Source organism: Protopterus annectens, chromosome 10.part0, assembly GCF_019279795.1.
Source record: "Protopterus annectens isolate FY-2018-M chromosome 10.part0, PAN1.0, whole genome shotgun sequence".
Taxonomy (NCBI): domain Eukaryota; kingdom Metazoa; phylum Chordata; order Ceratodontiformes; family Protopteridae; genus Protopterus; species Protopterus annectens.
In genome coordinates this window covers 972,422,564-972,445,985 of record NC_056744.1, presented here as the reverse complement: position 1 = coordinate 972,445,985, position 23,422 = coordinate 972,422,564, and the positions used below count along the sequence as shown (strand labels likewise).

Below are 23,422 nucleotides of genomic sequence, written 5' to 3'. Positions count from 1 at the left end.
TCCCTGTTTGTTGATGTACCACATGACTGTGGTGTTGTCTGTCCTTATCATCAAATGTCCTGCTTTGAGGAATGGTCTGAATTGAATTTTGGATTGCCAGCTTTACTGCCAGCATTTCTTTTAGGTTGATGTGCAAATGGAGCTGGTCCTGTGTCCACAATCCTTGTACGCATTTGTCCAGCATGTGAGCCCCCCATCCTAGGTCTGAGGCGTCTGTTGTGATGGTTTGGCTTGCTTGATAGTTGTGGAAAGGTAGGCCTGGATTTGACTGGCATGCTTGAGCCCACCATAGGAACTCCTGTTTTAGGCATGGGATTAGAGGAATTTCTGCTTCTAGGCTGTGCCTGTGTTGGGACCATAAATTCTTTAGGTACCACTGTAGTTTTCTCATATGTAGTCTGGCATGTGGAACCAAGATTATGCAGGATGCCATGAAGCCCAAGGCCTGTAGAACTTTTCTTGCTGTTAGCTTGTTCTGTTTTGTTAGTGCCAAGAAGTAAAGAGGGAGTTCTTTGTTTTTCTGCAGTTAGGAATGCCATTTGTTTTACTGTGTCCAATTCCGCGCCCAAGAATGTCCTTGTTTGGGATGGTATCAGCCTTGACTTTTGTAAATTGACTGTGTATCCCAGTGCTTGTAGCAAGTAAATGACCCTTTGTAAATCTGTTGTCAGCTTGCTTTTGTTGTCCCCCTGTAGCAGACAGTCGTCCAGGTATGGATAAATTTGGATTCCCTGTAGTCTGCAGTGAGCGATTACTGATGCCAGGCATTTTGTGAATACTCTGGGCGCAGTAGATAAGCCAAAGGGCAATGCTGAGAATTGATAGTGCTCTGATCCTGCAAGAAATCTGAGGTATCTTCTGCAAATTGGTCGTATGGGGACGTGCAGGTATGCCTCCTTGAGATCTAGAGTTACCAGCCAGCACTCCTTGCCCAGCATGGGAAGAAGTTGCTGGAGGGTCAGCATTTTGAATTTTGGGACAATGATGTATGTATTTAAGATGGACAGGTCGAGAATAGGTCTCCAGCTTTTTTCCTTTCTTGGAACTAGGAATAGTCTGGAGTAGAATCCTTTGCCTTGTTCTGTTATTGGCACTTTTTCCACAGCTCCCATCTTTGTTAGTTGCATTATCTGCTGTAGAGCTTCTGTTTTTTGATTTGGAGGCAGGTTTGGCATTCCTCTTTTGACTGGTAAAGTGTGGAAGTGGAACCGGTATCCTTGGTGTATGGTTTGTAGAATCCACTTGTCTTTTGTGATATAGTGCCAGTTTTTCGAAAATAAGGTTACTTTTCCGCCTAATGGTGCTGCTATTTGTTCCCTGGTAGGCGGAGTTAGAATCAAGTCACTGTGCTGTTGTAGTGGCAGTGGCTGTGTCTGTGCCTCTGTTATTACCTTGCCACTGTCGTCCTCTGTAGGCACCCCCTCTGGATTGATTTCTGCCTCTGGGACGTCTATTCCTGCCCCTTTGGGATCTTGTGGAGTCAGGAAAGGACCAATTTTTGGCAGGCCAGTTCCTGCTAAACCTTGGGGGTTGAACCTGCAAGAAATCTTTAACTGTTTGTACAGATTTTGCCTTTTCTTCCATTTTCTTCATTACCTGCTGGGCAGGTGTACCAAACAAACTGGCCTTATCCATAGGTGCATCTAATAACTTAGCTTTAACATGATCCGGTAAGACCTGTTCCTTCAGCCATGCATGTCTTCTTATCAATGTGCCAGTCATGGCTGATCTAAATGAAGCCTCCAGTGCATCATAGCCACATTTTAAGGAATGGTTACTAACCTGTTGTATGTTATTTACCATTTCTAATATATATTTCTTATCTATAGAGTCATCAGAGGATAGCTTTTTAGATAACTGATCAAGCATAAACTCTTGGTATTGTATCATGTGAAACTGACAATTTAAAGCTCTAGCTGAGAGAGTAGCAGAGGTGTAAACCTTTTTGCCCCATCTGTCTAAAGACCTGGCTTCCCTTTGAGAAGGAATAGGGTTTTTTGCTGTGGTCGAGGCTGCTGCCTTAGGCCCCTGGGATATGGTTTCGGGGTCTGCAAGTGGGGCCTTGTATAAGTGGTGATGAGTGTCTGGAACCCTGTAAAATCTGTCTGGTTTGACAGGGGCTGGAGGTAAGGAATCTGGTGCAGTGCAGACATCATTAAATGCATCGTCCACAACAGAGAGGACAGGAGGTATAGCTAAAGGCCTGTGTTGTGGTAGGTGCAGAAAAGTCCTAAGTCTTTTCTGGAATCTGAGAAATCCTGTTCCTGCCATTGGAATTGTTCTCGCATGGCATGTAAGGTTTCCCAAAGGAGAATTCTTCTGGTGGAGAAGCAGCTGGAATGGATTCTTCAGCATCTGAGTCTTCATAATTGGAGAAATGAGCCTCTGGCTGGTCTGTAATATCGGAGTCCTCCAGCGGAATCATCAGAGGACACAGGCTCGGGGGCTCTGCTCTAAGTCTCTTTTCTGGGCGCTGAGAGTCCCTGTCTGCGTGCGATTGAGATCCCTAATTAAGGATATTAAATCCTCTGCCAGAGTAAGCATTTGTGAACTAGAAGTGGGCCTAGTAGGGGCTTAACAGGCACTGATTTAGTAGATTTGGCTGCTTTAGCCCTGGCAAAGGCCTTAATAGACATGGCTGCAGGAGGCCTAGCAGCACCACGTGCTGGGGTAGAGACAACCAAAGGGATGGTGTCTGATAAGTCACTAGTAACCACTGTAGGTAAGATTTCTGAGGCCGTTTCAAGTAAGGTAGCAGGAGCCTCAGTAGTAGTCATTGATTCAGCTGTGCTTTGATCAGTTTTCTCGGTTTCGCCGAAACCGAGACACTCATGTTTGCTTAACCATGGTTTCGGCGAAACCGCGGACCGCGAGTGTCGGTCTTTCTTTGCGTTTTTAACAATCTGGGTAGTCGGAGGATCCGGCGGCATAATGTACGCAAAATCTGAGCGAAAAACTGTTCAGCAAACTCCGACCGGCGCCTAAGCGTTGTCGGTTGAATGAGGCACAGGCTGAACAGGCTGCTACGTCGTGGTCTGGGCCTAAACAAGGCAAACAGTAAGAGTGGAAATCTTTATGAGGTATTTGTTTCCCACAAGTTAAACAGTTATTGACTTTTTCTGACATCGGCTGAGGCAAGAAAGAGTCCCCAACGGGGTACTTAGCTTTTAGAAGTCTTCGAAGTAGTATTCGGAAGTTGTAATCTCTGGATCTGACCGACCGGCACTTGCGAACAGCTTCTGCTTCGGGCGCCACGCGGCAAGAAAGACTGGGGAAAATGGCGTTGGCTGATGCCTTTATACCCGAAGACCAACAGAGATGACGTCGGGTGAAGTGCGACATCAGCCGAAGCCGGACCCGGACTTTGGAATCCGGCCGACCTAAGGGCTGCCTGACGACAGGACAACCCAGTTGTTATGACTGCAGATGCATCCATGAAGGACATCCTCTTTAGGGCCCTGTGAAATAGTTTCAGGGTCAGCAGAGTGGGCCTTGTAAAGAAAATTATGTGTGTCCGGGACCCTGTAATACCTATCGGGCTTAACAGGGGCCGGAGGCAGAGTGTCAGGGGTCATACTAGAGTCAGAATACACATCATCAATGACATTTAAAACAGCAGGAACAGCCAAAGGTCTATGCTGAGGTAAATGAAGAAATGTTCTTAGTCTTTTCCTGGAATCAGAATATTCCTGGCCCTGCCATTTGAAATGCTCTCTCATAGTGTGAAGGGTCTCCCCAAAGGAAAGCTCTTCAGGAGGGGAGGCTGAGGGAATAGATTCCTCTGCATCCGAATCCTCGTAGGTCGAATAAGCCTCCTCCTGGTAGTCTGAGTGATCCGAGCCAGCAGTGGCCTCCTCTGAGGAAAGGGGATCAGGGGGATCCACCCTGGGCCTTTTGTCTAGAGGGGGTTGGAAGCCCCTGTCCAGATGGGGCTGAGAGCCCCTAATCAAAGAGATAAGATCCTCTGCTAGGGTTAGAATCTGTGAACTAGAAGAGGGTCCCTGAGGAATAACCCTGGGAGGCATGGCTTTAGTGTGCTTTGCAGCTTTAGCCCTGGTGAAGGCCTTAATAGACATGGATGCAGGAGGCCTGGCTGCACCACGTGCTGGTGTAGCTTTGTCTAAAGGTATGGTGTCGGAAGATTCCAATACACCAGTTTCGGAAGGCAATTCTGAAACCGACTCGGTAGGGGCCTCCGGGACCGAGGCTGTCGGTTGTATTAATTCAGGGTTCGGAAGTTCCACGGACTCGGTATCAGCCGAGACCGAGACACTCGCGGTAGGCCTAGCCGCGGTTTCAGCCGAAACCGTGGTCCACGTGTGTTGGTCCTTGTCTTTCCGTTTCTTAATTAAATGTGATGTCGGGGTTTCCGACGGCATTTTGTATAAAAAACTATCCCCAAAAAACTCTTCTGCGAACTCCGACCGACGTCTAAGAGTGCGTCGGTTGAAAGAAGCGCAGGCTGGACAGGCCGAGGCGTCGTGGTCTGGGCCTAAACAGGGGAGACAGTAATAGTGGAAATCCTTATGAGGTATTTGTTTTCCACAAGTTAAACAATTATTAACTTTTTCTGACATCAGCTGAGGCAAGAAAGAGTCCCCAATGGGGTACTTAGCTTTTGAAAAACTGAGGAAGATGGCGTCGGCTGACGCTTTTATACCCCAGGCGCTGTGACGTCGGGGAAGGGGCGACATCAGCTGACGCCGGACCCAGACTTTGGAATCCGACCGAAGGGCTGCCTGAGGCAGGACAACCCATATGTGATGACTGCAGATGAATCCTTGAAGGACATCATGCACAATTGGCTTTGACTTAACACCAGAGGATAAAGTAAATGAACCAGTTTGAAAGAGAGGCTATTTAACAATAAGTCATCACTTTTTGGAGCGACAAGATCTCTACTGTACGCCATCAAAATGAGGCCCATTACCATTAACTCTAACAACCATCGCTGGATCAGATGTTATCAAAATACAATTAATTTGAGGTGGCTGTTCATACCTCCTCTTTTTCTTTTATTGTAATTACTCCCAGACACAGTTATTTCAGAGTGTACAACTATACACATATGATACATATCATAAATATTAGAAACAATTAATATCAATTCATCTATATAAAACAAACTGCAATCATGCCAAAAACCTAAAGACCCTCCTCCTAATCTAGAAAGATGGTGGATAATAATTCCACTCATGCAAACATTAATGACAAAAGAAAGTACAGTTATGCAAGTGAACTTACCATAACAGCAGATGTTTGAATGATTACTGCTGTAATAGCCTTAGCATATCTTGACAAGGATTTAACAGCTGGCCAGCTTCCAAATCTTCAGGGAAAATTCTACACTCCCAGTCAGCCAGCTCGAGATAAGCAGACTAAAAAGACAGGTTTAGCCCTTCAGACCTTTCATCCCAACAGAAAGGAGGAGGTTGAGCCCTGAAAAGACAGTACTAGGAACAACAAAAATAAGTGTTCAAATCCTGGCATAAACACAAAAAAACTAGGGGAGTGGAAGGCGGGAGTAGCTACTGCAGCAGTGATCACTGAAACATCTACTGTTATGGTAAGTTTAGATACACAAGTGTACTATGTTCATCATTACTGATCACTGCTGCAGTAGCCTTAGCTGTATGGGTAAGATTACTGTAGCTAACTACATTTGGGAGGTAGAAGAAGATTCCAGGAACCCCTGAAGAATGGTCCTAGCAAAATTTGATCTGGACTTCTAGAAGGAATCAAACTTGCAATGCCTTGTAAACGTATGTATATCGGATCCAGCTGCTACTTGTAGAATACAACCCTTTCCAAAAGCCACAGATGAAGCTGAGTCCCTGGTAGAATGGGTTATGACAATGCCTGGAATAGTTTTGTTGTGGTGAGTATAACAAAAGGTAAAAGCCTTAAACAACCATTAGGAAATGGTCTGTTTTGATGTGAGTTGCCCCTTCTCACCTTCACAAAAAATTAACTACTGATTGGAAGTTCTGAAACTTTTAGTTCTATCAAGACAGTACCAGAGTTGGCTATGGAAATCCAAGGTGGTTTTCTAGGAGGCCTCTTATGCAGAGAATGCACTGAAATAGAAGGATCAATGGGCAGACATGCTGAAATGGCAGATATATGAACCTTGATGGAGGAGTAAGAATTGCCATAGGATGGTAACGCACATAAATACTGTAAAACCAGAGAACAATTAACCCAGCGTAGGTGCTGGTTACGTGGTTGGCTACACACTCAAGTGTGACAGCCATTTCTGTGCATTTAAAGTGTTTTTTTATTGTATCTGCTTTATTTTCTGAAAAAAAATATATATATACTTGTTTTCCCACCTTTCTAAGCTAGTATAGTCCAGTTTTCAGGTTAGTGCTGAATTCAGGGCTGTGTTACAAGTTTCTGTGTTTGCCCATATCTTACTTGGATAGAAGGAAGTTTCTCTGTTCACTGTGAGAGAGGGAGCTTTGAGCAGCCCATCTGTCCCTGAAGGAGTGGTTTCAGCCCAGAAACTAGTAGTTTATTGGCCATTTTGGGCTAATTTCTCTCTCTTTAATTTCCCTGCTATAAAACCCACATTTGCGCGCCGGGCAGTGCTGGTTAGCTAGGGTATAACTATTCCTGGCTCCACAAGTCTACTTTTCATTTCTTCCCTTGGAACTAGACAAACTTTCAACTTAAGCACACAAACCATTCACTTCTCAGCCTGGCACTTGCTCAAAACTCATAGCAAGCACTAATAAACCTTAGCACTAGACCCCCCTATACTGTAGAGAAGGACAAGGCTCTCTATTTGACCCTACCTGCCAATCAGCAAAACAGTTGACTGTACCTATCCAGGCATGTCCAAAGGGCAGTTTCAGGTGTACTCTCTGGTCCAACTGGTGAATCTGGCCATTTTGAGGCAATGTTACAATTGCCTCATGTACACAGGCAACCCTCTCCTTCTTCCACCAAACTCTAATACATGTGAGAGATGCAATTATACAGCCAAACTGGAGGTTAAGCTCTCTCAACCCAAGACTGGACCAGGCAGTCAAGAGGAGAAGGGAATTACTTGCATCACACCACCAGTCTCGCACAGACCTATGAAACCAGCACCGGCAAAAAACACACATAAATACATGAAAACTACTCAAGAGGCTCTAAATAAAAATCTGCAAAAGCAACAGAGACCTACAAAAGCAGACATCCAAGCAACCTCCACCCCCCAACACAAACCATGAAACACATACTTCACAAAACCAGTGTGCAACACAATCACAGCCCTTAAGGCAAAATAACATACCCAACACACTAGTAATAGGTGACTCTATAGTCAGGCACACTGACGTCCCACTCACTAGGCTGAACAAGGAGAAAGTTACTGTTAACTGCCTGTCGGGTGCCTGGATCCGCCATATAACACAAGCACTCTGGTCACTCCAGAACAAATACAAATATGACTCTGTCATTGTCCATGTTGGTGTGAATGACCTGAGCCATACCTCCCTGGACTACATGAAAAGAGACATGGAGGGGCTCTCTGATCAAGTGGCTCAGGCCGGTATGACCCTGACCCTGAGTAGCATCCTGCCCTCGCCAAGAATGATACCACAGTATAGAGAAAAAATTATCAATTTCAACAATTGGCTAAGCTTCTGGTGTCATTCAAAGGGGATTCAGTGTCTGTCAGCCTGGGATGACATGCTCAACAAGCCACGCTGCTTCGCTAGAGACAGCTTGCACCTGTCACCCTTAGGCTTTTGAATACTGGCCAAGGCTCTTGCCACCCCCATAGTGCCTTTTTTACGCAAGGCTCAAAAGACAAACCCACCGCCGTAAATAGCACAAGTAACAAAAAGCTGAGGGTAATGCTTTTCAAAGCCAGAAGTCTAAACCTCAAAATGCACGCACTCGAGGCACTCCTCAGTATGGAGAAAATCGATATATGTGCAGTAACAGAAACCTGGTTTAAGGCTCCAGAGAGCACCCCAACACTACCAGGCTACAACTCATACAATACATTTTGGCCACAAAACCCGGACCGAAATACAAAATGCAGGGGAGTATCCATATTCATAAAGGATACCCACACCTCCAGGTTAATGACACAGCACGATGCTTCAGAGATCATTCACGTGCAACTAACAAAGGGCAACACTGCTATTCATATTATAGCTTGCTACAGATCAATCACCATGCCCCAGGACCCCCACTCGGCATTCCTGGAAACATAAAGGTCTTACCAAACAGCCTGATATTGGGTGATTTCAATTACCCAAACATTAACTGGGAGAACTACTCAAGTACAAACTCCCTTGCTCAACATTCCCTAGAATTTATAAACTCAAATTACCAGTTGGTCAACACTCCCATCAGAGGTGACAACATATTGGACCTAGTCATCACCAACATGGGCGACCGGTGTTCCACACAGGACGTCAACCCCTTACTGGTTAGATCTGACCATAAACTAATCACCCTGAATATCCACATTCTGCCACCACCCCCAGTCAAAGAAACCACCGTGAAAAACTTTTCAAAAGCAAACTTCACATTACTTAAGACCGAGTTGGGAAGTTTCAAAGCCCCTATGCTAAAGGATAATGCTGTCCAAGCTGCAAAATCCTTTACTAATGCACTCTACGGGCACCTACAAGAATGCACGGATCATACTATCCCAAACAAAACCATGACTCACTCCCCCAAGCAAAGGAAACCAGTCTGGTGGACCCCTGCCATAAACAAGCTACAAAATAGAAGGAGGAAACTTGTACAGAAAAGAGTAAAATCCCAAGAAGGGAAGACATCCCTGATCAGTATCTGCAAGAAACTACATTCCCGCTTAAAATCATCCAAGGCTAGCTTCGAAAGAAAAATTGCCATGGACTCCAAAGATAACCACAAGGCATTCTTTAGCTATGTCAAGATTCTAAGTGGCAAGTCTCAGATCTGTTCAGAGTTAGTGCAGAATGGCACAAAATACACTGAACCGACCGATATAGCCAACATCCTGACAGACAGATTCAGTGCAAACTTCACCCCCAAATGGGCCCATAACTATACCAAAAGAATGCAGTGCCCCTAAAATCACACTCAGGTTAAAACAGCCCTCTCCAAAGTCAAATACACAGCATCAATGGGATCGGATGGTGTCCCAGGCTGCGTCCTACATGAGCTCAAAGATGAACTAACCCCTCACCTAAACACACTGTTTAAACTCAGCCTCTCCACAGGCTACGTGCCCACAGAGTGGCGCACAGCAACAGTTATTCCACTCCACAAAGGTGGAGCCACAACGGACCCCGGGAACTATCACCCTATAAGCCTGACTAGCTTGGTCTGCAAAGCTATGCACATCATCATGGATCTCATTAACAGAGACATTGGAAACCTCCAAACACTGGACCCTACACAGTTCGGCTTTGTTAAGGGCAGATCATGCCTCCTAAACCTGGTGGACTTCTTTGACACAGTTACCAAGGCTACAGATGAGGGAAAGGTGGTCTGCACAGCCTACCTAGACCTCGCAAAGGCCTTCAACACCATTCCCCACTCAGGTATTATAAACGAGCTCACCAGCCTGAACATAAACCCCTACGTCACGAAATGGGTTGCCAAATGGCTCACGGACAGAACCCACATGGTAAGAGTTGCGGGAGCTAGGTCTGACTCTAAACCGGTTACAAGTGGCGTTCTCCAGGGCTCAGTCCTAGGACCCCTCCTGTTCGGCATATACTTCTCAGAGGTACAGGCAAACACAGGAGGATTATGACTGACCAAGTTTGCAGACGATTGCAAACTAGGGGCTATAATTGACTCTCCAGCTGACACAGACATCCTCCAAAAGGGTCTCATTGAGACAGATACCTGGTGTCAAAACCATGGCCTCAAGCTAAATGCCAAAAAGTGCATAGTCATCCCCTTTGGAAAAAACAAAGTACCCACAAACTACCACATAGGTGGTAGCTCCCTACATAAAGAAGACATAATAAGGGATCTGGGGACTCAAGTAGATAGTAACCTCTCCTTTGATAATCACATTGCCAAAGTGGTTAGAAAATCCTTCTATGTGGCCCACCTAATCACAAAAGGGTTTGCATCCAGATCGAAAGAGGTCATTGGGCCCCTCTACACATCACTCATCAGACCCATCATAGAGTACAATGTCCCATTTGGGATGTATCTTACAAGACACCTGCAACAACTGGAAAGACCACAGAAGTACCTCACCAAGAGGATCACTGGCCTCAAGCAGATGCCCTATGCAGCACGACTTAAGAAACTCAAGCTGTACTCGGTTGCATACCACCTACTCAGAGGTGATCTCTGCCTGACATACAAGGCCATGTCCAACCCAGAACTGATGGACATGCTCCACCTAAAGAAAACCATATCCCCTCGAGCCACATGCTCCAGGGATCTAAACCTCACCACAACAATAAATAGGATGTGCTGGAGGGATAGATTCCTGTCCCAGAGACTTCCCATGCTCTGGAATAAGATTCCAATCTACATTAGGCAGAGGTCCTCGCTAACCCTCTTCAAGAGAAACCTTGACGAGTGGATGGAAACAGAAAGTTAACCCCAGGGATCACTTCAATGGCTCTGCTGGACAGGGGCACAGGGAACTAATCAAAGGGGGCGGCAAAAGCCGACACATTCCAGCTAGGCTTATAAATGCCTTCGGGCAGATAGCCTAGTACCTACCTATGAACCATCTAGAAACCTTTTTCCATTTGCTAATATAGGATTTTCTAGTAACAGGCTTTCTTACCTCCATTAGTACCTGCTGCATATTCTCAGTAAATGTGAAAAAAAGGAATTAAGACCCTATCCAGGCAGTAAAGTGAAGTTAATTGGGGTCATGGTGTATCAAATACCCCCTGATTTTTTGCAAGTAGATACATTCTGTGAGGAAGTTTGAGGTAATTGCCCCGTCCATTTCGAAAAGGAGGAAGAAAGAAGAGTTGTGTAAAATTTTACCATAACAGTAGATGTAAAGTAAACAAAAACCACTCACAGGGGTAAAGTGTCTCAAAATGGAAAAACAGCAAACAGTATTCCAGTAAATCCAAATGAGGACACTCCACGGCAAATAAAAGCAACCGTTTAATAAAATGCATTTTATTAAACGGTTGCTTTTATTTGCCGTGGAGTGTCCTCATTTGAATTTATTGGAATAAAGGTAGATGTCCTTGCCTTCGCTGCTGCAGTATTCAAAACAAATAGGTTCCCATGCCACACAGGCCCTACGTTTGGCCAGTCTGCTAAAGACTCCTGTTATTTTAAAGGTACACCGAACATCACCAAACACTCCCTGCATAACGTAGGGCATAAAGGTGACATTCAGGCCAACCAAAAACAGAACTGATTGCCATACAAGGAAAACCAGTCCAAGGAACCTGTCGTTCGCCCTTCTCTAGCACAGATGACAAGCAGGCGGAGTATTTCATTTAGATGCTTTAATACACAGAAACACATCAGGATGAATAGCAGCATCATAAAATACAATCAAACTGGTTAACAAACGGACCTCACATACATACATGCTTGCATCTCAACAGCTTACTACAAAATGGCAGTCAGACTTGCACGTGCTCAGTATTTATACAGTTGTGCAAGCCCTTGGATAGTTTCTTAAAGGTACATACACATATATTGATCTACATCCTCCCTCTTAAAAAGATTTCCCTTTGAAAAAAACAACATTAGAGCTAGACATGCATTACTACAGACATTAGAAACAAAACACAATATTCATGTCCAAGTTGCTTTGTATTTGTTACACAGTTTAGACATGCAATCAAATCTTGTAATATAACAATCTGGACTAAATTTAGCAACGGGGAAAGTCTTTGGTGAACACCTCATATCAGGAACTTCTGGATTCATCACAAAAACAGGAATGTCCTCTGGAACTTTCTCTGGAATTGGAACACCGGACAACTCACTCTGAGATAAAGAGTCTTTCTCACAGGCTATGTGCTGCGGTACAGGCTTCCGATTCCACTAAAGTCTACTCCTTGTGATTACACAATGTATGATCTCGTCTCTGGGCAAATACTCTTCATGACATCAATCTGATCATAATCTTTGGATGCTTACATCCTTACCACTTCTTCTCACAATGGACTGAACAGTTTGGTGGTTTTATCATAGCAGGACTTCTGGGTTAGGTGCTTCTTCAACAGACTGACTTTCACTGACCTGTTGTTCTTAACACATGGAACCAACAATTGACTACTGATGGGTAATGTGGTTTTGGTGCGTCTCAACAAAAGTTTATCACAAGGAACATTTCTGAGATTCAAGAAAACATCACTATTATCTTGTTTTGACTTCTGTAGTAACTGTTTTGCACTTTGAACTGCAAGTTCTGCCTAACCATTTGACTGCAGGTACTCAGGGCTACTTGGGACATGAGCAAAGTCCCATTCTTCAGCAAATCTTTTGAACCACTGGCTTGTAAACTGTGAGCCACTGTCAAAAATAACTTTGTGCGGACTACCATGTACTGTAAAATGATGCTTCATCTTAGTAATGACAGTACTGGATGCTAGGTTAGGTAGTAAGTCAATCTCGAACCATTTTGTGTAGTCTACTAACACCAAATAATATTGACCATTCCACTCGAACATGTCGGTGGCTATTCGACCAATGTAGTTCCGGAATCTGTTTTTGCTGAAGTGGTTCTTTCTGTTGACAATGGCTTAGTACTATCACACACGGAGCAAGAAAAAAGTGGTCTCTCAAGGTCTTGTGGCACAGAAGGCCTCAATACTAGCAGTCTTGCCCTTCTTTTCATACAATCAACTCCTGGGTGACTACAATTAAAGACAGCAATATACTCTTCTTGCAAGGACTTTGGAACTATTACTTTTTGACATTTCATAATGATACATTTGTCAGATAAAATCTCATCTTTGTATGGAAAATAAGGTTGCACTTCTTGAGGTAAACTAGAATGCTTTGACGGCCATCCTTGACTGACAAAGTGGTTGAGCCTTTATAAAACTGGATCTGTGGCTGTGTGATCTCTCAGCTCATCAAAACATGTGGAAGAAAAATTTCTCACTTCCAGGACTTCAAAATCAAGGTTCCCATTCTCATGCTGTTCTGCAGTGTTTCTGAGTGATCTGGACAATGTATCAGCAAGATAAAGAAGTTTGCCTTTCTTGTAGACAAGATTGAAATTATACTTTTGCAATCTCAGCATCATACACTGCAGTCTAACTGGAGCTGAATGCATAGGCTTTCTCAAGATAGTGACTAGAGGTTGGTGGTCTGTTTCACTCTGGATAGGTCTAACATAAACATAATCATAGAACTTCAAAACTCCAATTACCAAAAGCTCTTTCTCAATCTGGGCATACTGCATTTCAGTTTGGGTAAGAGTTCTTGATGCGTAGGCAACCATTTGATCCTCTTGTAGAATAAATGCACCAAGACCAAATTTCAAAGCATCACAGGAAAATGTAACTGGTTTGTGAACATCAGAATATCTGAGAGTTGGTGGACTAGCAATTCGCTGTTTCAGGACATCAAATGCTCTTTGGTGTTGCTCTAACCAAGACCAGGATACATCTTTATGTGTCAGCTCTCTAAGCAGTGATAAAAGTTGGCTCAAGTCTGGAATGAACTTGCCTTGATAGTTAACCATGCCAAGAAAATGTTGCAGGGCTTCAACACTGTCTGGCTGTTTGCTTAGAAGGGTCTGGTTATAGGCCTGTATTAGTAAAAAATGACCAGCATAAGACCCCAAAAGTACCTCACCAAGAGGATCAAAGGGCTCAAACAGATGCCATATGCTGCCCGGTTAAAGAAACTCCAGCTCTACTCAGTGGCATACAGCCTGCTCAGAGGCTTTCTGTGCCTGACATATAAAGCCATGTCCAACCCAGAATTAATGGACATGCTGCACCTCAGAAAATCCAAATCCCATCGAGCTACGCGCTCGAGACTTGAACCTCAGCACTGAAATAAATAGGACATGCTGGAGGGACAGATTCATAACCCAGAGGCTCCCTTCACTCTGGAATAAAATCCCAGTCCAGGTTAGGCAGAGTCCCTCATTGACTCTCTTCAAGAGGAATCTTGATGAGTGGATGGGAGATCGTAGGTTTACCCCGGGTATCACTTCTGTGTCACTGTTAGACAGAGGCACAGTATACTAACCTCGAAAAAGGGCATAGCAAAATTAATTTAAAATGGGTGGCGAAAGCCAAACACACTCTGGCTAGGCATATAAATGCCCTAGGGCAGATAGCCTAGTATGAACCTATGAACCTATAAGTAACTTCTTGCAGCCTGAATTTGCAATTGTGTGTATTGAGCTTAAAATTCACTTGGTGTGCTCTTTCCAGAAGTTTTCTAAGGTTTCTGTCATGTTCAGCTTCACCATGACCTCCTACTAGTATGTTGTGTATTATAATAGCACAATAATACCAAGAACAACATTTGCTCCACTGCACGATGAAAACCTTTACTTGCAGAATTCATCCCAAATGGCATTCTCAAAAATCTGTACCTGCCAAACTGAGTACTGAACGTAGTTAGCACTGATGATTGTTTGTCAAGCTGAATTTGTCAAAATGAACTCTTTGCATCTAAGACAGAAAAAAACAGTGGCATTTGGCATCAAGGCTGTGACTTCTTTGACAGTGCACATTGGATGATGAGGTCTTTTTAGTGCTTTGTTCAAATCTCATGGATCAATACATATTCTGATGTCATCTGACCTTTTCTTAAGAGCTACCACCACAGAAAATACCCATTCAGTAGGCGATACAACTGGACAAATCACACCTTGTCGCACCATTTTATCTAACTCAGCTTTCACTCTGTTCTGCATGGCTACTGGAACTTTAAGTGCTGACCTGATAACTGGACTGCCCTCTGGGTCTAACTTCATGGAGTACACAACTGGAAGTTTGCCTAGTTTGTCTTCTAAAAGATCAGCATAGGTGGAAAAAAATGTACTGGGCAAAATTAGAGTAGTGGTCTTGTAACATAACATGGTGGACTTCCTTATTAAATGAAGGCAGTCCCATTTTCAAACTATCTCTGAGCCCTAGTAATGACTGGACCTGCGCCTCTTGACCACATAAAAAAACAAGTCACAGCTTCTTCCACTCTGCTGGGAGCAACATGAAAGTACTACTGAGCCTTCGGTTCTGAATTTATTCACCTCCATAAGCAACAAGCTTCGCACATCTTGCCAAATCAAGGCGATCACCATTACACACTAGCAAATGTTTCTGCTGACGTAACATTGTATGGAACCTGTATTAACTTCGAGCTCTATGGGTATGCCACTTATCTGAACAGTACAAAATACTTCATACTTTGCCCTTAAATCTACTGCATTAACTGTTTCATGAAGCACTGACACACTGTCAAAGAATAAGGTCTCAGCTTTCTAATTAATCAATCTGTTTCTTAAAATGTTCCCTTTCAAAAGAATGTGGGCCTTTTGATTTACAAACCCTTTTGAAACTATTCCATTTACTGCATTTGGGGCATTGTTAACCAAAAGCTAAACATTTCTCCCTTTAAATTCATGACTTCACCACAATTATGACAGTTGGCAATGAAACTGGGTCTGGGCCCATGCTTTGAGTTTGCTGACTCACTCATGATTCACTGACACTGTGCGAAGTCTGGAATTTGTTGGAAAACTCTGGGGTTTAAAATTGAGTGCTGCAGGGGCTACAGTTGCTGCAATGTGCTTGGGCCTGTTTCTTTTAACTACGGTCTTTTAACTACGTCACCAGGCTTTTGATTTCTTGTGTAAAATAAGTGCCTTTCCATTGTAACATTTGTCTGGGTGTTACAGAATTCTCTAAATTTACGTTTTAAGCACTCAGCATCCTCCCTTGACTCAGCCTGTACAACAATATGATGGTTTTCTCTCTCTCCTGTACACATAGCAGGTGCATACACAAATAAACATTCCCTCTCAATGCCTTCTGACCCAGCTAAATTAAGCAGAATAAATGCCTTTGTACAGTCATCTTTATCAGAAAATGCAGCCTGTATGAAAATGTCACAATCTTGCTCAAACACAATATTACTGTCAAGTACAAGTGCACTGGGTTTTAAAAATCCATCTGCCATGTCCACAAAGTATGTACAAACACATTGAAAACATGACTCTTGTAATTATGTATGAACAAACTGTTCTGTGAGCTTGTAAAAACATTCAAATCCACAATAAACTCTTCAAAATACAGTACTTTGCGCAATATCCTCTGTAATGGCTATTTTCTGTGAAATAACTTTAGTGTAACACTGCACAAACATGCAAACACTTTATACACTTCTGATAACTTGGATATTTTTGACTAATATGAAAAATGCGGTTGTATAGAGTTGAGAAGTACAGAATAGTCCCAGCAAAGAGGGGGATGGTGGGTGGGTAACCAGGACTGCAACAGTGAATATACTCGAACATCTACATTTATGGTAGGTGCAAAAAGTACAGTTTTGTACCTACCATAAATGTAGATGTCCGATAGGAATGCATCTGCAGTCTTCACAAATGGGTTGTCCTGTCGTCAGGCAGCCCTTCGGTCGGCCGGATTCCAAAGTCTGGGTCTGGCTTCGGCTGGTGTCGCACTTCACCCGACGTCATTGCGGCAGTTCTTCGGGTATAAAGGCATCAGCCGACGCCATTTTCCTCAGTGTTTCTTGCCCCAGATGCCAGGTGCCCTCTTGGATGGCTAAATTTGGATAAATGCCAAAGTTTCCAAATAGTAGAGAGCAAACACACAAAATAAGCATGTATGTACATATATACAAACAAATACACCATAATAGATCCCCCCCAAGCTAGCTGAAGGTTGGCAAATACCCTAGGAGTACCTCAGAGGGAAGGAGGAGGTAATCCTGACTGCAGATGCATTCCTATCGGACATCTACATTTATGGTAGGTACAAAACTGTACTATGTCCTCCAAGGATGCATCTGCAGTCTTCACAAATGGGTAGAATACCATAGCTAAACTAGGGGAGGAGGAATGAGTAGAGATTATGGTGTAGTTAGGATCCCTTGCAAAACAGCAGTGGCAAAACCAGCTCGGGATCTAGAGTATAAAGGTAAATTATAATGCTTGGCAAATGTATGCACGGAGGTCCAAGTAGCAGCCTCTATAAAGTACAGTTTTGTACCTACCATAAATGTAGATGTCCGAACTGGATAGCATCTGCAGTCATAACAAGTGGGTTGTCCTGTCGTCAGGCAGCCCTTCAGTCGGCCGGATTCCAAAGTCCGGGTCCGGCTTCGGCTGATGTCGCACTCCACCCGACGTCATCTCTGCTGGTCTTCGGGTATAAAGGCATCAGCCGACGCCATTTTCCTCAGTGTTTCTTGCCCCAGATGCCAGTAGCCCTCTTGCAGGCTAAAATTTGGATAGATGCCAATGTTTCCAAATAGATAGAGGTAAACACAACAATAAGCATGTATGTACATATACACAAACAAATACACCATAAAAGACTCCCCAACAGCTAGCTATTAGAAGGGTAAACACCCTAGGAGTACCACAGAGGGATGGTGGGAGGGTAATCCTGACTGCAGATGCTATCCAGTTCGGACATCTACATTTATGGTAGGTACAAAACTGTACTATGTCCTTCATGGATGCATCTGCAGTCATAACAAGTGGGTAGAATACCATAGCCAACTAGGGAGGAGGATAAAAGTAGATTATGGTGTGTTTAGGATCCCTTGCAGTACAGCAGTGGCAAACCCTGCTCGGGATCTGGAATATAGAGGCAAATTATAATGCTTGGCAAATGTATGCACGGAGGTCCAAGTAGCCGCCTCAATAATGTCTTTGGTTGCCACTCCTCGTAAGAAGGCTGTGGTAGTGGCTGTTGCTCTTGTAGAATGAGGTCTTATGTTCTGTGGAATTGGTTTTCCATGGAAGGAGTAACAGAATCGTATGCAATTTCCTATCCATTTGGAGATTGTCTGTTTGGAAATAGCTTTTCCTTCCCTTCCTGTTGCATAGGCTACAAAAAGTTGGTCAGTCTTTCTGCTATTTTTGTTCTGTCCAAGTAGTAGCGTAGCTGTCTATGTACATCCAAGGTATGCAGTATTCTTTCCCTCTGTTTTGTGGGTTGGGAAAGAAGGTAGGTAGGTGGATTGCCTGGTTTAAAGACACTCTGGATACCACCTTAGGCATAAATGTAGGATTAGTCCTCATGGACACTCTATCTTGGTGGAAGATTAGGAAGGGTTGCACTGCCATTAAGGCCTGTAGTTCTGAAACCCTCCTTGCTGAAGTAATTGCCAGTAGGAAAGCAGTTTTCCATGACAGGTGTTGTAGGTCTGCTGTTGCTGCTGGTTCAAAGGGTGCTAGTGTCAACTTTTCTAGCACAAAGTTTAAATCCCAAGCTGGTAATGGTGGTTTCCTTGGAGGTTTTACATTCTTGATTCCTCTGAGGAATTGTCTGAGCAAAGGGTGCGAAAAACAGGTGTATCAAAGCTGTATTCTGCTGAAATAGCTGATGCATGTATCTTGATGGAGGAGTAGGACAGGCCTGAATGAAGAAGTTCGCCAGATACTCCAGAATGTTAGGCATATCTATGTTTGACACATCTTTTCCTCTTTCCGTACTCCAGATGACAAACCTTTTCCATTTTCCAGCATAGTTCCTTCTTGTTGAAGGTCTGCGTGCTTCAGAATAATGTCTTTAACTCTTTGGGAAAGTTCTGGAATAGCTGCTGTTATGTGATGTTCCATGCAGTCAGTTGTAAGGTTTTAGGTTTGGATGTATGATGCTGTAGTTGTTCTGCGTTAACATCAAAGGCATCAGGGAATTGTCCACATATTGTTCGAGACATGCTCCTCAGTAGTGGGTACCAGTGTTGTCTTGGCCAGTTTGGAGCTATCAGGATTATCCTTGGGCGTTCTTCCTTGATTTTCAGTAGTACCTTGTGTATCAAAGGAAGAGGGGAATGCATATGCTGTTAGGCCTTTCCAGTTGAAAGAGAGCAAATCCACTTTCCATGCTAATGGGTGGAATGTCCTTGTGCAGAATTTTTGAGCTGGTGATTGAGAGGTGATGCGAATAGGTCTATCTGTGGCATTCCCCATTTCTTTGAGATGGTCTTGAAGATGTCGGATGAAGCTTCCATTCGTGGGCATCCGAAGTGGTTCTGCTTAATATGTCTGCTAGGGTATTGTCTTTCCCTGGTACAAATATTGCCTGTAACTGGATGTTGTAGCTGAGTGCCAGGGTCCACAGCTCCAAGGTCATTCTGCATAGGGGTATGAATGAGTGCCTCCCTGTTTGTTGATGTACCACATGACTGTGGTGTTGTCTGTCCTTATCATCAACTGGCCCTCTTTGAGAAATGGTTTGAACTTTTGGATTGCCAGTTTTACTGCCAGCATTTCTTTTAGGTTGATGTGCAGTTGAAGTTGATCCTGTGTCCACAATCCTTGCGCATTTGTCCAGCATGTGTGCCCCATCCTAGGTCTGAAGCGTCTGTTGTGATGGTCTGGCTTGCTTGACATCTGCGAAAGGGTAGGCCTGGGTTTGACTGGCATGCCTGAGCCCACCATAGGAACTCCTGTTTTAAGCATGGAATTAGTGGGATTTCTGTTTCTAGACTGTGTCTGTGTTGGGACCATAAATTCTTTAGGTACCACTGTAGTTTTCTCATATGTAGTCTGGCAAATGGAACCAAGATTATGCATGATGCCATGAAGCCCAAGGCCTGCAGTACTTTTCTTGCTGTTAACTTGTTCAGTTTTGTTAGTGCCAAGAAGTATAGAGGAGTTCTTTTTGTTTTCTGTAGTCAGGAATGCCATTTGTTTTACTGTGTCCAATTCAGCCCAAGAAAGTCCTTGTTTGGGATGGTATTAGCCTTGACTTTTGTAAATTGACTGTGTATCCCAGTGCTTGTAGCAAGTAAATGACCCTTTGTAAATCTGTTGTCAGCTTGCTTTTGTTGTCCCTTGTAGCAGGCAGTCATCCAGGTATGGGTAAATTTGAATTCCCTGAAGTCTGCAATGGCGATTACTGATGCCCGGCATTTTGTGAATACTCCGGGCGCAGGAGATAAGGCCAAAGGCAATGCTGAGAATTGATAGTGCTCTGATCCTGCAAGAAATCTGAGGTATCTTCTGCAGATTGGTCGAATGGGGACGTGCAGGTATGCCTCCTTGAGATCTAGAGTTACCAGCCAAGACTCCTTGCCCAGCATGGGAAGAAGTTGCTGTAGGGTCAGCATTTTGAATTTTGGGACAATGATGTATGTATTTAAGGTGGACAGGTCGAGAATTGGTCTCCAACTTTTTCCTTTCTTGGAACTAGGAATAGTCTGGAGTAGAACCCTTTCCTTGCTCTGCTGCTGGCACTCTTTCCACAGCTCTCATGTTTGCTAACTCCATTATCTGGCGTAGAGCCTCTGTTTTTTGATTTGGAGGTAGATTTGGCATTCCTCTTTTGACTGGAATAGTGTGGAAGTGAAACCGGTAACCTTGATCTATGGTTTGTAAAATCCACTTGTCCTTTGTTATGTAGTGCCAGTTCTTTGAAAATAAGGTTAACTTTCCGCCTAGAGGAGCTGCTATTTGTTCCCTGGTAGGCGGGTTTAGGGTTAAGTCACTGTGGTTGTGTTGATGTAGTGGCAGTGGCCGTGTCTGTGCCTCTGTTGTTACCTTGCCACCGTCTTCCTCTGTAGGCACCTCCTCTGGATTGGTTTCTGCCTCTGGAACGTCTATTCCTGCCCCTTTGAAATTTTGTGGAGTCAGGAAAGGACCAATTTTGGCAGGCCAGTTCCTGCTAAACCTTGGGGTTGAACCTGCAAGAAATCTTTAACAGTTTGAACAGATTTTGCCTTTTCTTCCATTTTCTTCATAACCTGCTGGGCAGATGTACCAAACAAACTTGTCTTGTCCATAGGAGCATCTAGCAACTTAGCTTTAACATGATCCGGTAAAGCTTGTTCCTTTAGCCATGCATGCCTTCTTATCACTGTGCCTGTCATGGCTGATCTAAATGAAGCCTCCAGTGCATCATAGCCACATTTTAAGGAATGGTTGCTAACCTGTTGTATGTTATTTACCATATCTAATACATATTTCTTATCAAGAGATTCATCAGTGGTTAGTTTTTAGTTAACTGATCCAGCATAAACTCTTGGTATTGTATCATGTGAAACTGACAGTTTAAAGCTCTAGCTGAGAGAGTAGCTGAAGTGTAGACCTTTTTACCCCATCTGTCTAATGACCTTGCTTCCCTTTCAGAAGGAATAGGGTTTTAGCTATGGTCGACTACTGCCTTGGGGCCCTGGGATATAGTTTCTGGGTCTGCAAGTGGAGCCTTGTAAAGGTGGTGATGAGTATCTGGCACCCTGTAAAATCTGTCTGGTTTGGCAGGGGCTGGGGTAAAGAATCTGGAGCAGCAAACATCATTGAAAGCATCATCCACCACAGAGAGAACAGGGGTATAGCCAAGGGCCTGTGCTGAGGGAGGTGCAGAAAGGTCCTAAGTCTTTTTCTGGAGTCTGAAAAATCCTGTTGCTGCCATTGGAACTGTTCTCGCATGGCATGCAAAGTTTCCCCAAAGGAAAATTCTTCTGGTGGGGAAGCAGCTGGGATGGATTCTTCAGCATCAGAATCTTCAAAATTGGAGAAGGGAGCCTCTGGCTGGTCAGTTATGTCTGATTCATCAGCAGAATCATCAGAGAACACTGGCTCGGGGGGCTCTGCCCTAGGGCTCTTCTCTGGGGGCTGAGAGGCCCTGTCTGGGTGAGATTGAGATCCTCTAATTAAAGAAATTAAATCTTCTGCCAAGGTAAGCATTTGAGAACTAGAAGAGGGCCTGGATGGGGGTGGTTTAACAGGCACTGTTTTAGTAGTCTTGGCAGCTTTAGCCCTGGCGAAGGCCTTAATGGACATGGCTGCTGGAGGCCTAGCAGCACCACGTGCTGGGGTAGAAACATCCAAGGGGATGGTGTCTGATAAGTCAACCACCGTAGTGGGTAAAATTTCTGAAGTCGTTTCAAGAGTTGTAGCAGGGGCCTCAGTTGTAGGAATAGGTTCAGCTGTACTTTGTTCAGTATTCTCGGTCTTTATCTTTGCGTTTTTTGCCAGATTGGGTAGTCGGAGGATCCGACGGCATAATGTACGCAAAATCAGAACCGGAAAACTGTTCTGCGAACTCCGACCGACGCCTAAGCGTTCGTCGGTTGAAGGAAGCACAGGCCGAACAGGCTGCTACGTCGTGGGCTGGGCCTAAACAAGGCAGACAGTAAGAGTGGAAATCTTTATGAGGTATTTGTTTCCCACAGTTTAAACAATTGTTAACTTTTTCTGACATCGGCTGAGGCAAGAAAGAGTCCCCAACGGGGTACTTAGCTTTAGAAGTCTTCGAAGTAGTATTCGGTAGAAGTAATCTCTGGATCCGACCGACCGGCACTTGCGAACAGCTTCTGCTTCGGGCGCCACGCGGCAAGAAAGACTGAGGAAAATGGCGTCGGCTGATGCCTTTATACCCGAAGACCAGCAGAGATGACGTCGGGTGGAGTGCGACATCAGCCGAAGCCGGACCCGGACTTTGGAATCCGGCCGACTGAAGGGCTGCCTGACGACAGGACAACCCACTTGTTATGACTGCAGATGCATCCATGAAGGACATTGTCCTTGGTAGCCACTCCTCGTAAGAAAGCTGTGGTAGTGGCTGTAGCCCTTGTGGAGTGAGGCCTGATGTTCTCTGGAGTTTTCTTTCCATGATAGGAGTAACAAAATCTAATGCAATTTCCTATCCATTTGGAGATTGTCTGTTTTGAAATTGTTTTCCTTCTTTCCCTGTTGCATATGCTACCAGAAGCTGGTCAGTTTTTCTATTGGTTTTTGTCCTGTCCAGGTAGTAGCGTAATTGTCTGTGCACATCCAAGGTATGTAGTAGCCTTTCTCCCCTGTTCTGTGGGTTGGGGAAGAATGTAGGAAGGTGGATAGCCTGATTTAAAGAGACTCTGGATACCACCTTAGGCATAAATGTAGGATTTGTTCTCATGGACACTCTATCTTGATGGAAGATCAGGAAGGGTTGCACTGCCATTAATGCCTGTAGTTCAGAGACCCTTCTTGCTGAAGTTATTGCCAGCAGGAATGCAGTCTTCCAGGATAAGAATTGTAATTCTGCTGTTGCTGCTGGTTGAAAGGGGAAGTGTCAATTTTTCTAGTACAAAGTTCAAGTCCCATGCTGGTAATGGAGGTTTCGGGGAGGTTTCACATTTTAATTCCTCTCAGAAACTGTCTGAGCAGAGGATGCGAGAAGACAGGAGGATCCAGCTGTATTCTGCTGAAATAGCTGAGGCATGTATCTTGATGGAAGAGTAGGACAGGCCTGTATGGAAGAGCTCTGCCAAGTACTCCAGGATGTTGGCTATGTTCACCAGTGTCACTTCTTGCCCTTTGCAGTAC

General features: G+C 44.2%; 1 protein-coding gene across 1 annotated transcript in view; it reads right to left on the bottom strand.

The window, feature by feature from the left end:
- XPR1 (xenotropic and polytropic retrovirus receptor 1) overlaps positions 1–23,422 on the bottom strand; it is a 2,667,923-nt gene that overhangs the window by 653,807 nt on the left and 1,990,694 nt on the right. Inside the window, 1 exon segment of the mRNA XM_044085740.1 lies at positions 15,731–15,763. Coding sequence (XP_043941675.1) covers positions 15,731–15,763 — 33 coding nt within the window.